This window comes from Antennarius striatus, chromosome 23 (genome assembly GCF_040054535.1).
Source record: "Antennarius striatus isolate MH-2024 chromosome 23, ASM4005453v1, whole genome shotgun sequence".
Lineage (NCBI taxonomy): Eukaryota > Metazoa > Chordata > Actinopteri > Lophiiformes > Antennariidae > Antennarius > Antennarius striatus.
The window spans coordinates 12147485-12162668 of NC_090798.1; the positions used below are offsets into that span (position 1 = coordinate 12147485).

The window sequence follows — 15184 nt, forward strand, 5'->3', positions numbered from 1 at the left end:
CAAGGCACCGTCCCCTTTTGTAAGTTGCTCTTTAGGGGGCACCACAAAGGAACTGCCTGCCGCCCTACCTCCCACACACAGACCCGTTGTGTGTTTGTGTGTGTGTGTGTGTGTGTGTGTGTGTGTGTGTGTGTGTGTGTGTGTGTGTGTGTGTGTGTGTGTGTGTGTGTGTGTGTGTGTGTGTGTGTGTGTGTGTGTGTGTGTGTGTTGTTACATCACATTTATTACTTTATCACATTTACATTACATGAACCCAATTCATCGAAGGCAATTCAGCTTAATCCAAGAAGTTAACCATCTTTAGTGGTTAGAGTTAGGGGTTAGCTTCAATTACTGCTCGAAAAACTTCGCTAAAGTACTATTTGTTTTCCGCACTTTCCTTAAATGGTTCGTACCTCTAACAATCTGGTAATCACTACTTTTTCGCGTTGTATTTTCTCTGGAAAATATTGGATTTAGTAGAAACCAAAACGGGAGAAACAGACTGCGAACTCAGCCACAAAATCATTAGTAACAGGGCGAAAGCTCAAGGTCTACAGTCTATTGCACCAGCGCCAACTAACATTTCAAATGTTGTGTTTGCTTCTCTTTTGACAGAGGATCCAGAACACAACAGAGACTTTGCTGGATTTAACAGGACGGAACATGACCGACTTCTTAATCAAGACATTTGAACGCTTTGGTAAAACGAGGTAACTCATCTTATTGTCACTGATTTTTGCAGGACTGTAGAGGTCGGTGACTCTCCTTGGGCTTCCGATTTCATCGTCACGGCAATCGTTTTCTGTCTTTTTACAAACTGAACACTGCTGCCATTTCCATCTCTACAAGTTCAGCAAAAGTCATCCTGATTTCCCTAAACTGGTCGTTTTTACAAGATACAAACTTTTGAAGCTCAACTTTTGTATGTTTGGTCATCTTTGTAGAACATCATCGTTCACATCTTTATTTTTAATATCTGTGTGTGGAACTGTGCAGAGCCACAGTGGAAATGTGTGGGTGTGTTAGCATTATTCATATGATCTTCTATTTCTTCTGATTTTTTTCCCTTTCCCATCCAGGTATGGCGGGATTTCTGTAGGTGGTGTCAACTCCCAAGCCTCCCTTACCGATGACCAAATTGATGCTGCACTGGAGGATTTAAGAAATCTTTTCAGTTCATTTCAGGTTTGCATCAAAAGATTTTAAAAACATTGCAGACATCACAGTGATCTAAACACACCAGAGTCACCTGGACTACAAAAATCATGTCAAAATCATCACTGGCAAAAACGCTTCCCTCCAATCAACAGTTCAAATCCCCAAAAGTTTAATAAATGTAGACATATTGATCCTAATTTAAAAAAGACACGAGTAAATCTTTGATTTTAATCAGAACTAAATCCACATTTGACACAAATTAACTGATAGAAGTCATGAAAATCACGACTTTTGTGTTTTACTTCGATGTCCAACTTTAATTCTTTATTTATTACTTTTTTGACTGAAGCAGTGGTTCACGAACCTCTTTTTAAGTGACAGCTGCTTCCTGAATTTTTTTTATTATTATTATTATCATTCATTTATCTTTTTATGATGAGCACAAAGCTGGGTTGGATGGAGGTTATTTATTGAGGACTTTGGGACCGTGCAGAATTCTCGAAATATTGAGAAAGGGAAAAAAAAAAAAAAACGACGAAGAGGAGGTTTAGATTCCTCAAATCCATTTTGCTTAGTCTCCATGGCAACAGGCTATGATTGTCTGTGCATTGCTTTGAATAAATCGAAGAATCTGGATCTTCGCTGCACTGGAACACACACACATTCACACACATTCGTCTTCACTCTCTGGTTTACTTATTTCCAACCACCTCAATTTAATTCCTGTATATAAATATCTGTGCACTTTCATGGTCGAGCTTTTTGAACTTCATGCGAACTCCTTCAATAATCTCTCTCTCTTGCAAACACAGTCTCTCTCATTAACATTTCAAATTCTGGACTTTCCAACTACTTTGCGATCAGCACATTGCCTCCCCTTGGGCGTCTCCGGTCTCATCCCTGCCCAGGCTCCCTCCTCTTGTCTCCTAGATCCCGACACTAATGTGACTTTAATTTGTGCGGCGGCGATGATGTAACCTTAATGGTGGGGCATTAGCCATTCCTGCTCTGCATTCATTGTTGAGTGCTACACTGTCCTTGGGAAATGTCTGCCACCCCCCCGCCCCTCCTGCTCGGCAGGCATCAGGATGTGAGACATTTACAGGAAGTGGCGTGTTCCAGCACTCGGAGCCACCTGGGTAGACTCGGGACGGGCTTAAGAGCGCTGCTTAATTGCATTTCCTGAGTCTAGACGGTGGAAATAGGGTTTGGAGTCGCAAGAGGTGCTAGTGACGAGATGGCGAGGCGAGGAGCCTGTGCTGGAAGTTGTTTAATCATCCCACAAATATTCTTTCCAGTCCTCATATTTCCCTGAAATTGCCTTAAAATGGGATTTATTTCAATAATTCTGAGAAAATATTCACAGACTATAGACCATGTGAGCACACCGTGGCACAAACATGACCACTGACCAGAGGTAGTTCGAAGTGTAGGTTAATTGAGTCCCTACGCATTGGAGTGGCTGTATTTCAGATGCACCGGCAGGTCCGCCGGTCAAACCGGACCTGGACATTGTCTTTGAGTTGGGAGGGATTAGACCCAGACATCTACCGCCTGCTCGTCGTCTCGTTTGCCTCAGGAAGACCACCTATTGGGTTTGGACATTGTTTCTGCCAGACAAAGACAGTGTAGGAGTCCTCTTCCCCCGCCCACGATAAGAATAGGTAATGACTCGGAACAGCATGTTTATTTAGCGCAAACACTCCTGACAGCGGAGATGGCCTCCTCTTCGACTCGTCCATCGTGCTGCGATTCGCAACGAGATCATAAAAAATGATGTTTTTATTTCCGTGAAGATTATTTTAATTTAAAAAAAAAACACAAAAAAAACCTGAAAATGTCAATACCTGTTGGGAGGCGGGGGTTGACGGATTGTGGGAGGGACGCGTTAGCCCTCACACTTGTTTGGCTGTCCCCGTCCGCCGGAGATATCTTTGTGTCCAGGCCTGTAAACGCATCTCCCCACCCTAGACAAGCGCCCACACCTGAGCACGCTTCTGCATTCTCTGAATGTCTTTCTTGATTTTTCTCCCCCTGTTTTTTCCATCCCCCATCCTCCATTCCCCCTCCCTGGTTGTCACTTGCACTTTTCTTCCCCTACCTCTCCTCATTTCCAGCCACAGACACCCCCACCCCACTACCCCATCCCTCCGCCCAATGGCGTTTGGCAGAGTCCAGCAGGAGGTCCATTTGCATTTATATCACACATGTAATGGTGCTCATTGCTCTTACGGGTCGGGGCTGAACAGCATGGTATCAACATGACACTTCTGAAATCACACGCCTGTCATCTCCAGCCCCCCATCCCCTGGATCGCTTCACGTGAAATATAAATAGAAAAGAGCTGATTTTAATGCATCCTGTCCGGTACGCCTTCGCCTCAACAACACCCAGCAGAAAAATGCTAGAAAGAAAAAAAACAACAACTTTTTCAAAAAAAAAAATTGTTGTTTCTTTTCCATATTTGAAGACTGGGAAACTCACCATCCAGTCACACTAATTAAATCCGGTTGGCGCATTGCATAATGAGGTAATTTCTATTTCTTGTGAATCTTTGTTTCGTGTCCTCTCTCTTCTGTCATTTTAATTATTTCACACCATTTAATAAAACTGAAATGTAAGAGCAGGAAAAAAAGTAGGAAGCGAAAATAACAGGGGATATATTTTAGCCCCCCAAACTATGCGCTCCAAAAAAAAGTCTTGATTCTTGCCTGCCCGCGCTTCGTGTTTTGCATTTCAAAGAGAGGTAGTGGTTTTTCTGAGTGTATCCAATTAAGTCTCCAACTCATTTCTTTCTTTCTTTTTTGTCTTTTTCCTCATCTTTATTAGGATAATGTGACCAATCAGATCTTTCTGATGGTCAGGACGCTGCTGAAGAATCTGGGAACCAAGGACAACGTAAAGGTATTCAATCTTTTGGCTTTCCTGTTTGATTTGCCCCGTAGAAGCAGATGTTTAATGATCTCTGAGGTGGCAATGTGGATTTTTCAGAATCAAGAATATTTAATTAAGTTCCCTAGAGAGAAACATGAGGGGGGGGGGGGGCATATCTTGATTAAAAGAAAGGAGACAGCCGAGACTCACACCTGCCTTAGATCACCAAGACTGAACCAACAGCGCTGCCCAGATACTCTGGATACTCTTTATCAGGGGTCATTACTCCAAAAGGTCCATGAGATTATCACAGAACTGTTTATGTACAGCATATATGTCAAACTCAAGGCACGGGGGCCAAATGTGGCCCGCCACATCATCTTATGCGGCCCACAAGAGCAGAAAAGGTCAGAAGGTTTCATAATCTGACAAATTAAAAGGATTTATTTTATAACAGAGCAATGAGAAAACATGTTTTTTGTGCAACAGTAATGTTTTCATCTTGAATAAGTAATAAATTTAACATTAAGGAATGCAGCGGTACCTCTACTTACGAAATTAACTGGTTCCGGAAGAAAATTTGTAAATAGAAAATTTCGTAAGTAGAGACGCGTTTTCCACGCAAATGCCCTAATCCGTTCCAACCCCCCCCAAAATTCAGATATAAATGTTTTATAAAGCATAAAAATGCATCAAAACATGTAACAAATAAATGTTACGATTAGATTATTACACAATAAATGAGAGTTGTGCATAACGTAAAAAACAAAGAATAGAGTAAAGAATAATAATGATGGTCATTTACCTTTTAACTGCTGTCCTCACTGTTTTTTGCCCTCTTTGGTTCATGCCCTCTTGCCCCACCATGAACAACAGAGTGAATTCCAGTCCTCCTTCTGAACTTCTCCAACCACCCACGCGACGCCTTAAACTCTTTAAACTTCCTTTTGTTTTAATAACGTGGTGATTGTAGATGCATTACGGCCATATTCTTTGGTGAGATCAACCAAACGCATCCCTTTCTCGTGCTCTTCTATGATCTCTTTCTTTGTTTGTACGGACAAAAAAACTCTTTTTTTCTTCTTTTCTTTTCCTCTTTTCTCCGTCACTTCCTTGGGGTCCATAGTGAATACTCTAAAAGTTAATATATTTACGTTAAACTATCAGAACACCTCATGGGTCGAGGGCCGAATGATGAAGACGCTGCATAGACACCTATCTAGCTCCATAGAGGTCCCTCTTAGCCAATGGGATGCCAGGATGCTAGGTAATAGCCAATGGCAGAGCAGCTATGAGAATGTTGCGTTCAGGAGCCCATACTGTATTTTTACCTTTCGTAAGTCGAAATTTCTTTCGTAACTAGAGGAAATATTTTCCTGTTGAGGCGTTTCGTAAGTAGAGACATTGGTGAGTAGAGGTAACACTTTATATTGAGTTACATTTAGTGACATTTATTAGTTAAATCCGCAGTTGTGGCACGCCATATCCTCCCCTCATAAATTACACAAAATAATTTTTCGTCTTTTCTTTTCCACTGCATCAAATAACTCCTGAGATTCTTATTCTGGACAATCTAAAAAAAAATAAAAAAACAGCATTTCATTAGAAAATTCTATCAGTTCTGGTCAGTTGTTGTGAATCTGAGGAGCCACAAGAACAAAGAAAGTGAACAGGAGAAAACCGGAAAGAGATAATGGTGAGTGTGTGTGTGTGCACATGTGTGTGTGTGTGTGTGTGTGTGTGTGTACTCATATCCTCCTGTGAGGCGGTGTAATGTTGGGCTGACACTCAAACACCATCCACTCTTAATTAGCGCTGCGCTATCAGCGGGGTGTCCTCGCTCACTCCCACTCCCTTTCATCCGTTCTTTTTTCTTCTCCACCCCAGCAGCCACCGACTCAAAGAATCACTTACATTAAAAAAAAAAAAAAAAAGAAAGTGTGCAATGTGTTTCTTCTTCCCTTTCTCTTTTCTTTTACTCCGTCTCCGCCGCCTGGCTGCCACGCTAGGCCGCGCTGAGATTTGCCAGTCATTGCAGGCTTTTATCTTCCATTAAATGAAAAAGTGGGGTTTGACAGTTTGTGTTGTGGATTCTTTCAGAACGGTTTGTTGTTCTGGAAAAACACACACACACACACACACACACACTCTCATAGCTCCTTTTGTGCGCTAAGTGGACAGAAAAAAAAAATCACACACACTCAGGTGTGTGATAGAAACTAACTATGGACGCACACCCGGCACACCGGCGGCTACGCATTACCGATAAAACCTCAGCACTGACTGACAACGCTTTCTCCATTCCCCCCCCCCCCCACTAGCGGAATGAACAAGGCTTCTTGGGTGTGAATTGACATGCTTTCAGGTGGTTATGGCGTCACTCAGCTTTTCCTATTTTCTTGCTAGTTTGATGCTGGAAAAAGTAGAAACATATTTATTTCCACACAATGAGACAACTTTCAAAAAATTTCTGCAGGCTACGACTCCCCCATCGATAAAAACGTCCCTTCTTACGCGACGTGCATTTTCTCCATTATGCGTCCGTGGATCGATGTGTCGTCCCAGGTGTGGTTGCTAGGAGACAACAAACCTTTTTACATCCTAGTCAATGCTGGTGCTTTTTTTTTTTTTACCCTACCTTGGCAGGTGTGGTTCTACAACCAGGCTTGGCACAGCGTGGTGTCTTTCCTCGGCGTGGCCAACAATGCCATACTTAGGGGGAATCTGCCAGCGGGACACGACCCCCACCGGTATGGCATCTCCGTGTCCAACCACCCCCTCAACCTCACCAAGGAGCAGCTATCCTACGCCGCCATGTGAGTGAATCTCCAGGAAAACGGGCTTTAGCTTGAAGGCGTTTGGCGTTACATGATCATGCAAACACATTTAAAGACACATTCTACAACCCCTGAAACATGTCGGGCTTTGATTATTTCAACAAAACCGCACACGTGCCGGCTTCGTCAGCCTCTTGTCGGAAGACGTTTTTATCCTATTTTTCTGACAGCGCGCCATCAGATGCAGACGGGAGAGAAAGAACAGCAAAGACAAAGGCAGAGCAGATGAATAAAAGACAATACAATGGAAGGCTTCAGACAGCTAGATAGATGAGAGGCTTGTTTGGGTATGCACAGATTTGGAGGCCCCTGGGAGACCCTTACGAGGGTATACATATTTTTTTCTCATGCCTTCTCACAGGGCATGCAAAAGAGCCGCTCCCCATGAGGGGAGGGAGATTAATGACGTGCTAAATCACCACATATGGATCTAACTACTCTCTGTGCACTGTTGTGTTCTCCGATTATGACCGGCCATATTTCTCACTGAAATAGTGCGCAATGCATAATGTCCAAATTGAACCTGGTCAACATATTTTAATGGGAAGCTAGTTGGAATGCGTCCCGTCGCCGTAAATTAGCGACTTAACCGCAAATCGGCGGTTGATGCCGATGACCACATAGCAGCAGTTTTATTCCTACCGCCGCCGCCGCCGCTCCTGCCCGATCCTCGGTTAAGTATTTATGTAGTGATCAGGTGGTGACACATGCGTGAGTTAGAGAGGAAGACGATGCCAAGGTTAGGCCATAATTACAGCGGCCTGTCTGCAGCGGGTTCAGGATGAAGCTCTTTTCTTGGCGGTGCAGGGTGTAAAGCGAGCAATTAGTCAAGTATGATTTCAAGATTAGGTCGGGGGGATGCTGTTTCGAATCTATCCGCAAGCTGAGGACAAAGTGTAGAGATGTCTGGGACATTTGAATTAAATTTGAAGTACAAATAATTCATTTTCCTTCCCACAGTTCTGTCAAAGTCAAACAAACCTTATTTTTTAATCTTTTTTTTTTTAAACTCGCAAAATTATACTCTCACCCAAAACCCTGTTTGGTGCCATTAGCTAGCCAGTGGGCTAGCCTTTGAAGAAAGTTTACAATTTATCAGCAAGGGACGCTGGTACAGTTTAGAGAGCAAAACAAACCTAGGAGGCGAGTAACAATTTTGTTCATCACGTCGAAACTTAACCGAAAGTTTCATCGACTTTTTCTCTGCCTCTCAAGTGACAACGAACCGTGAGATAGAAAGCAGCGTTCAGTGGAAAATTTAAGCCTGCATAATTCAGTAGCTGTTGTTTTAAAGGGAATAACATTGCATGGCGAGCGTAGCAAATGGCTTGTTTTATATTAGGTGCTAGACTGATGAAATCAGGAGAAACAGGTGAATAAAGTAAATGTTTTATTGCAACAGATGATTTGTAATAATTAGAAAGTCTTTTACGCTTTTATTCTTTTTTTTGGGGGGGGGGCATAATGGTCTCTAAACTAGCAATTTTTCTCGCAATTGTTGCAGAGGTTAACAAACGCTAAAATGTCTTTATTTTGAAGTTTGGTCTAAATGTCGGTTTTTGCTACTCCGTCATTTTCTTGTCACAAGTCCCAAGACTCCAGAAGAAAAAAACACACAAAAAAGTTTCTTAAATCCCGTGAAAGTAGCGTTTTATTCTAATATCAATATTTTAGTTTATCGATGAGAATCCATCCTTAATGAACGCTTTTCGGATCCCTTTGCCAGAATTTTTTGCCAAACTTGCAAAGCACTGCTTAATTTAAAGCGACTCATCAGACATTGTTGACCATATTCTTCTTTTGGCATTAAATGTGCAACTTTGTTCAAATCGGTGTGTTCATATGGGAACTTCCGTCAATCAATACCACCGATGGTCCTCGTCGTTCAAACCGCCCACTACAAACAAGAAACCAAATGTTGTGCGTCGGGATTTGGATTAGCAATTATCTCCTGCTTTCAGCCCTGCGACACTTCAACATTTTAAACCTAAAGGAACGCGATGCATCCTGTAACACTCTATTTCCACTGCTCATCTTCCTTGCTCTTCCATTATTAGTTAATTAGCAGATTGCTTGTCCTCTTCTTCACAGCAATTAGCTAGCTGCGAGCATTAAAGGTTAGATCATTCACAACCCCCGCCCCCACCCTCCCTAAACGAGCTCACAGCCCTTGAAACCTGTTGAATGTGGGCTGGCACCCGCTGGGGTAAATTATATTATTTGTGTTCTAATTGCATCTGGTTGGCGAAGATAAATATAGCCATGCAGCCACATGGGGTGACATCTTTAATATGCTAATTACACGACAGGAAGCCTTGTGAGAGATTATCTTCTGCCGAGGGTGAGGATGACAGCGAGGGTTAAAAGAACGCGCCGCGGTTTTATCCAGCGTTGATTGACGTGACGTAACGAAGGACGCTTCCGACAGGAAGGTGGAGTGAAGATTGACGCAAAGCCAGGGTTAACATCCCAGAAGGGAAAAAAACCAAAACCAACAAGGCAGTCAGAGACTGCAACATCCCGCAAAGGGTAGGTCAGGGTACCCTGAAGGTTGTGCTTTGACCATAGATCAAAGGTAGTGCATCGGTAGATCAAAGCTGGATCTCTGGTCTTACTCACATCCCTCTTCGAGGCGGTGATGTGTTGTAATTGTGCAACCGGTGCAGATAGAAAGACGAGGGAGAAGGCCAGCGTGAATAAGACCATAGATCAAAGCTAGTGCTTTGATAAACGACAGTAGGCCAGAACGCTAGCTTTGACCTTTGACCTATGCAAGTAGGTTAGGGTGAAATTCTGAATTCAGGTGTGTTGCAGTGTCTGACTACATCGTTCTATCTGCAACGTTTGCCAAGATATTTGGTGGAGAGAGGAACGAACAAATGAGTTGACGAACACACGGATGCTGACAATTACAACACATCACCGCTTTGAAGCGTGACGTAACAAAAGGGAAATAGAAAAAGCAGCTGCTTGTATTTAACACGAAAGAATGCTGCTGCATAACCAGATTTCGTTATGTGTTCATTCTCTTTTCGATTTGGTTGCCAAGAGACCAGACGGGGCTTTTGAGTTCAATTGAATTGAGCGTAATTGCCTATTACGGTCTCAGAAGGCCAATGATCTCCACAAGTTTTTTCTTTTCTTTTTTTAATCGTCAGACTTGTGTTTCCAACAAATGAAGTTCACCATCACCGAGATGGTTTTATTATTCCTATTCTCGTGTTTTACTGTTTCAGCCAAAGCACCCGAGGACCTGTTCTTTCAGTTTCTGAGTCCACGTCTATTTCTTTTTTTTTTTTCCTGTGTTCTATTTAATCACAGGGCCGCGACCTCCACTGACATCGTGGTGTCCATCTGTGTTATCTTTGCCATGTCCTTCATCCCTGCCAGCTTCGTCCTCTTCCTCATCAAAGAGAGGGTGAACAAAGCCAAGCATCTGCAATTTGTCAGCGGAGTAAACCCAGCTGTCTACTGGTTGGCAAATTTTGCCTGGGACATGGTGAGCTCCATCCTCATCATATCGCTCTGTCACCTGCTTCCTGCTTCTCCTTCTGCATTACCGTTATTTTACACACTTAATGAAACTATCAGGAATTCCCAACAATGTCATTCAGCCTGCGTTTTGACTGCTGCTGGCCTCATTTTACCCCAGTTTGATTCTCCTCGAATAGTCTAGATTGTTTCCCGCCTGAGGCTACGTCTAAAAAGCTTATCTATCTACTGTAATTGATAATGTAGCTTTAACTCTGCCGGCCCTCTGGGAAACTGCTTCACCGGTGCAACGGTTATGGGCTGAGGCGTAATTATCGACACCGTCTGTCCCCGCTGGTTACGCTCAACGGGCGAATCAGACTATTTCCCTGAAGTATAATTGAAGTAAACATTTTACCAGGTACCTCTGGTAAAGAACTGGCATCAGCAGCCCTCATCATTATGGTGGATAAATGATGTCTGAGTGGAAAACAAATGTACCCAAGGAGTCGGTCTAATGATTCTAGCCTGAAGCTGTCTGCATCAACAATAGGGATATTACAGGGAAGCAAAGCTCCTTAATATATCCTCAAGAAATCCTCTCTGTGAACTTAAAGTACACTTGACTTTGTTTCATGATGCATTCTCTTTATATTATTGTTTCGTTAATTTTATTCAGCAATGAAAAACTAAAGCTGCTGTGTTTGTTTAAGAGCTCTGCACACAAAAATAACAGCAACTTAGAAATAAAAGCTAATTTTCCAGCTTTCTGTCGACTGGATTTAAAGAAAAAACAAACGAATTCGACTTTTTTCTTTTTTTCTTATTTTTAGTTGCTTCCAACGCAAGAGAATTAGATTAGATTCATTTAATGGTTCAATCGGATTTCTTAATCACGCAACCGGCTAATTGTTTGTTTGCTTGTATTTTGGTCTGACAGTGTAACTACATTGTTCCATGCTTGATTGTGATCGGGATTTTCCTCTGCTTCCAAAAAGAAGCGTACGTTTCACCTCCCAACCTGCCGGCGTTGATCCTGCTGCTCATTTTGTACGGGTAAGTGGATTAAAAGCTCAATATTTCCAATACTGACCTTAAATTTCCTGGTACGAGTTTAATATTCACAGTTAAAGAGGAGAATGCAATGTGCAATTGCATAAATTGGGATATCCCCAAAAAAGTGGGATTTTTTTGTAGAAGAGTGGGATATAACGCGTCCTCATTTGTCACGGTTAATGCATTCCAGGAACCACACGCAAAAAAGAATTCCGCGATATAGCAACAAACTATTTATCTTATTATTTACGTTAATTTAAACGCTAATAAATCTTCCTCATACTGATATTAAACCACTTTCTATCTCTATTACATTTTCCGACGCCCTTATCAACCGTTTCAAGCACTTTTGTGTCTCATGGAAGTCCAGGACTCACAGAACGCAGCGCACTTCCAGATGCCGTCAGCCAATAGAATGCACGTACGGTATCACGTGACTACCTACTAAAAATCCGTGATTAGATGAAGTCACGCGTTGTGATGCACATGGTATTACAGTATTTTCTGCACTATAAGGCGCACTGGATTATAAAGTGCATCTGATTATACAAGGTGCACCTTTAATAAATTACTTATTTTAAAACTTTTTTTCCACATGTAAGGCGCACTTCATAGTGCGGAAAATACTGAACTCTAAACGTCCAATGCAAAGAAATCTGAGGGGTCATATAAAACACCTCTCTTTACAGTGAATTCACTTTTATTATCAAGTCAAAAAAGTTTGAAATGAATTTTCTAGATCCAGATAAACCAATAATAGATTTGAAATTCCATCGCTGGCTTCCCGCAGGTGGTCCATCACCCCCACGATGTACCCCGCCTCCTTCGTCTTCAGCGTGCCCAGCACGGCCTACGTGGTGCTGACCTGCATCAACCTCTTCATCGGCATCAACGGCAGCGTGGCCACCTTCGTGATGGAGCTCTTTGATGATGATGTAAGCGACAGTATTTTGTTACTCCCATGCATACATGCAACATTTGAACAAGAAGGAAAACACGAACAGCAGGTAGGAAACGTCCCGTCTCCCGCGGCTGCATTAGATGTAAATTCGGAAGCTGGATAATTGACATGAATCATATATAAACGCTCCTGTTTGGGAAGCTAAGACTTCCATATTAATGTAGGTGGAGCGAAGAGCCACCTGGTCTAACTTTTAATGTATTTCTTTCCATCCTCTCAAAGATTTTTCAAAGGAGTTATTTTCCTCATTCTCTTTAATGTTTAATCGTTTGGTGAGAATTAGGCCTTCCGAGAACTTTTCTCATCTATCTTTCAGCGGGTGTTCATTTAAACTGCAAGCTGCCTCGGTCTTGGATGGCGTTGGTGGTGGTGATGGGAAGTGGGGGGGATGGAAAGACAAAGACACCAAAAGAGAGCCACATAAGATGGAGAGCTTAGGAGGGGGGCTGTTGACTGACAGTCATTTTTGCTTTTGATTATAATTCAAATCACTTTTTTCACATTTTTTTTTTTTTTGTTCTATTCTGTTTATACAATTTGTGTAACAGCCAGAAACCCTCAATCGCAACACTTGGAAGTCTTTGATGGTTTGGAAAATTATCTCAATCCATTGACGTCTTTTTTTTTTTTTTTTTTCTCGTCTGAACTAAATATGTCTCCTTTGATTCATCAACTTAATTGTTATTTGCACGATTAGCCACGCATCGCCCACACGTGGAAATATTTCACGTCGAACGTTCTTTTTTGTTTTTTTTGTTGTTGTTGTCCTCGCTCTGATCAGTCGTTCGCCATTTCGACATCTGACAAGCTGCCGATGCGTCTGATGGTTGGTCTGGATGTCTCCCACGGCTCCGAGCAGAGACTTCAGACGTAGCCTAACGTCGTCTGTGCTCTCCCCCCCCCGGCCCCGTCCCCTTCCGACGCGCCCTGCCTCCGACTTGAAGCCTCCTCCGGCGATTTCACTGGATGCTTCCTGTCTCCTAACGACACTCGTTTGCATCCCGATACCATTAGCTCACGTATTCATTAGCAATTTGTATTTTTCAGCAACTCCTTGAAAGGACTGCGTTGTCACTTTGCTGCTCCTGCATCCACTTTATTTATTGATGCATTGCTGGTGGAGCGCATTACTCATAAAGGACGCCATCGGCGGTAATTTAATGGACAGCCTGTTGCCCACTGGCGGCGTAAAAAGGACGGATTTATTGCACTCCTCTCTTGTCCAAAGCATTAGGGACTGAGATAGTGTTTCTCTGACACTCAACAGGGACTGGGGGGGGGGGGTTCCGTGATAATTCTGCTAATCTGACTTGATTACACCGCCGATAAGAGAATCTGATGGAGCCGACATCAATCAGTAAATGTTCTGGGTAGATATCTCCACACAACACACCCCAACACATGTTGCGAACATACTTGTGAATACGAAAGTTGCCCCAATGCGCCCCCGCTGGTGGAAGAGGAGAGCCTACACACACACACACACACACACACACACCAACTCAATCCAGTGCTTCAAAAGCTTCCCGATTTTATTTTTAGTCTCCTTGGCGGTGGCATCAGTTAACCGATGTCTATCACATGTGGAGCTACAAGCTCCGAAACGTTCTGGTTTCGAGCACAGGGTGTATCCGGATCCCTTTTGCGCAGAGCAACACTGTCTCAGAGAGAAAAAGCAGCGGCAGCGGCGGCGTTCCACGATCGGTGCCCCAATTTTCTCTTGAGAACCGATGGAATATTTTCTTCCTCTCAGGACTGTCCAGCTCCCCGTGGATCGGATCGACCTCGGCCCCGCCGCGTGTGCTTTAACGGAGTCGATACTTCCACCACGTGTCGCTCAGAGATAACCACAGGCGTGGATAGATTGTTAAAGGATAATCACCAAGGTGTGTGCATCCCGCCTACCAGCTTCCTCGTGTTGCGTAATCGACGTGTGCCGCGTGACGTCTGGATGCTTTTTATTGACAACGATATAAAGACGTGAGTTAAAGTCATAAATACATCACCTTTTGAAAAGCACAGCTGGTAAAAAAGGACCAGCATGGCTAACATTACATGAGCCCGATGACCGCTTTTCCCATTTTAACTCGAGAAACACACCATTAATAAAATCCATAGAAAAGGATCTAACTTTGAGTTATATAGCTGTCCCTCCGCTCTCATTGTGATTCCCGCGGTTATGAATGAAGCCACGCTCTGGGAATAAGAGCAAGTAGCGATGTGGGTCAGATAAGCGCCTCACGGACTATACCACCTTCAGAACCATTTGACGATGATTTATGGTCATATAGCACAAACCTAAGGGGGAAAATTGTCCAACGTTTCATCATTGCCGAGTAAGAGACTCTTAGATCTCCTTGATCAACAGCCACTCAAGAGAAGATGTGTTATTTAATGTATTGATCTCAAATAAACCTCTTTTTTTTCCCTGCTAGACAAATAGGCCACACTCAGCCAAGGTCATAGCGGTTGTTTATTTGCATGACTTTCTCTATTTCTGCACAATGAGTGAATATGAAGAACGGAGGTGTGTGCGAGCATTCGTGCAATGAAAGTCACATTAGTTTAAAAAAAAAACAACATCTTTAAGTAAAAATTCAGCGTGAGAGAAAAGTATAGTATTTTCCGCACTATAAGGCGCACCTAAAAGCTTTTAATTCTCTCAAAAACTAACAATGCACCTTATAATCCAGTGTGCTTTATAATCCAGTGTGATTTATATATGGAAAAAGTTTGAAAAGAGCCCATTCACCGAAGGTGCGCCTTATAGTCCAGTGCGCCTTATAGTCCAGAAAATACTGTACATTCAAAAAACAGTAGTAAAAATGCATTGTATGTGAGCCAC

General features: G+C 42.8%; 1 protein-coding gene across 1 annotated transcript in view; it reads left to right on the plus strand.

Moving 5' to 3' along the window:
* The window catches only part of LOC137590992 (phospholipid-transporting ATPase ABCA1-like), a 98552-nt gene that overhangs the window by 55721 nt on the left and 27647 nt on the right, over positions 1-15184 (plus strand). Inside the window, exons 31-37 of the mRNA XM_068308847.1 lie at positions 598-692; positions 1062-1167; positions 3970-4044; positions 6661-6830; positions 10173-10350; positions 11263-11378; positions 12169-12313. Of these exons, the coding sequence (XP_068164948.1) occupies positions 598-692; positions 1062-1167; positions 3970-4044; positions 6661-6830; positions 10173-10350; positions 11263-11378; positions 12169-12313 (885 nt within the window). The remainder of the gene's footprint in view (positions 1-597; positions 693-1061; positions 1168-3969; positions 4045-6660; positions 6831-10172; positions 10351-11262; positions 11379-12168; positions 12314-15184) is intronic.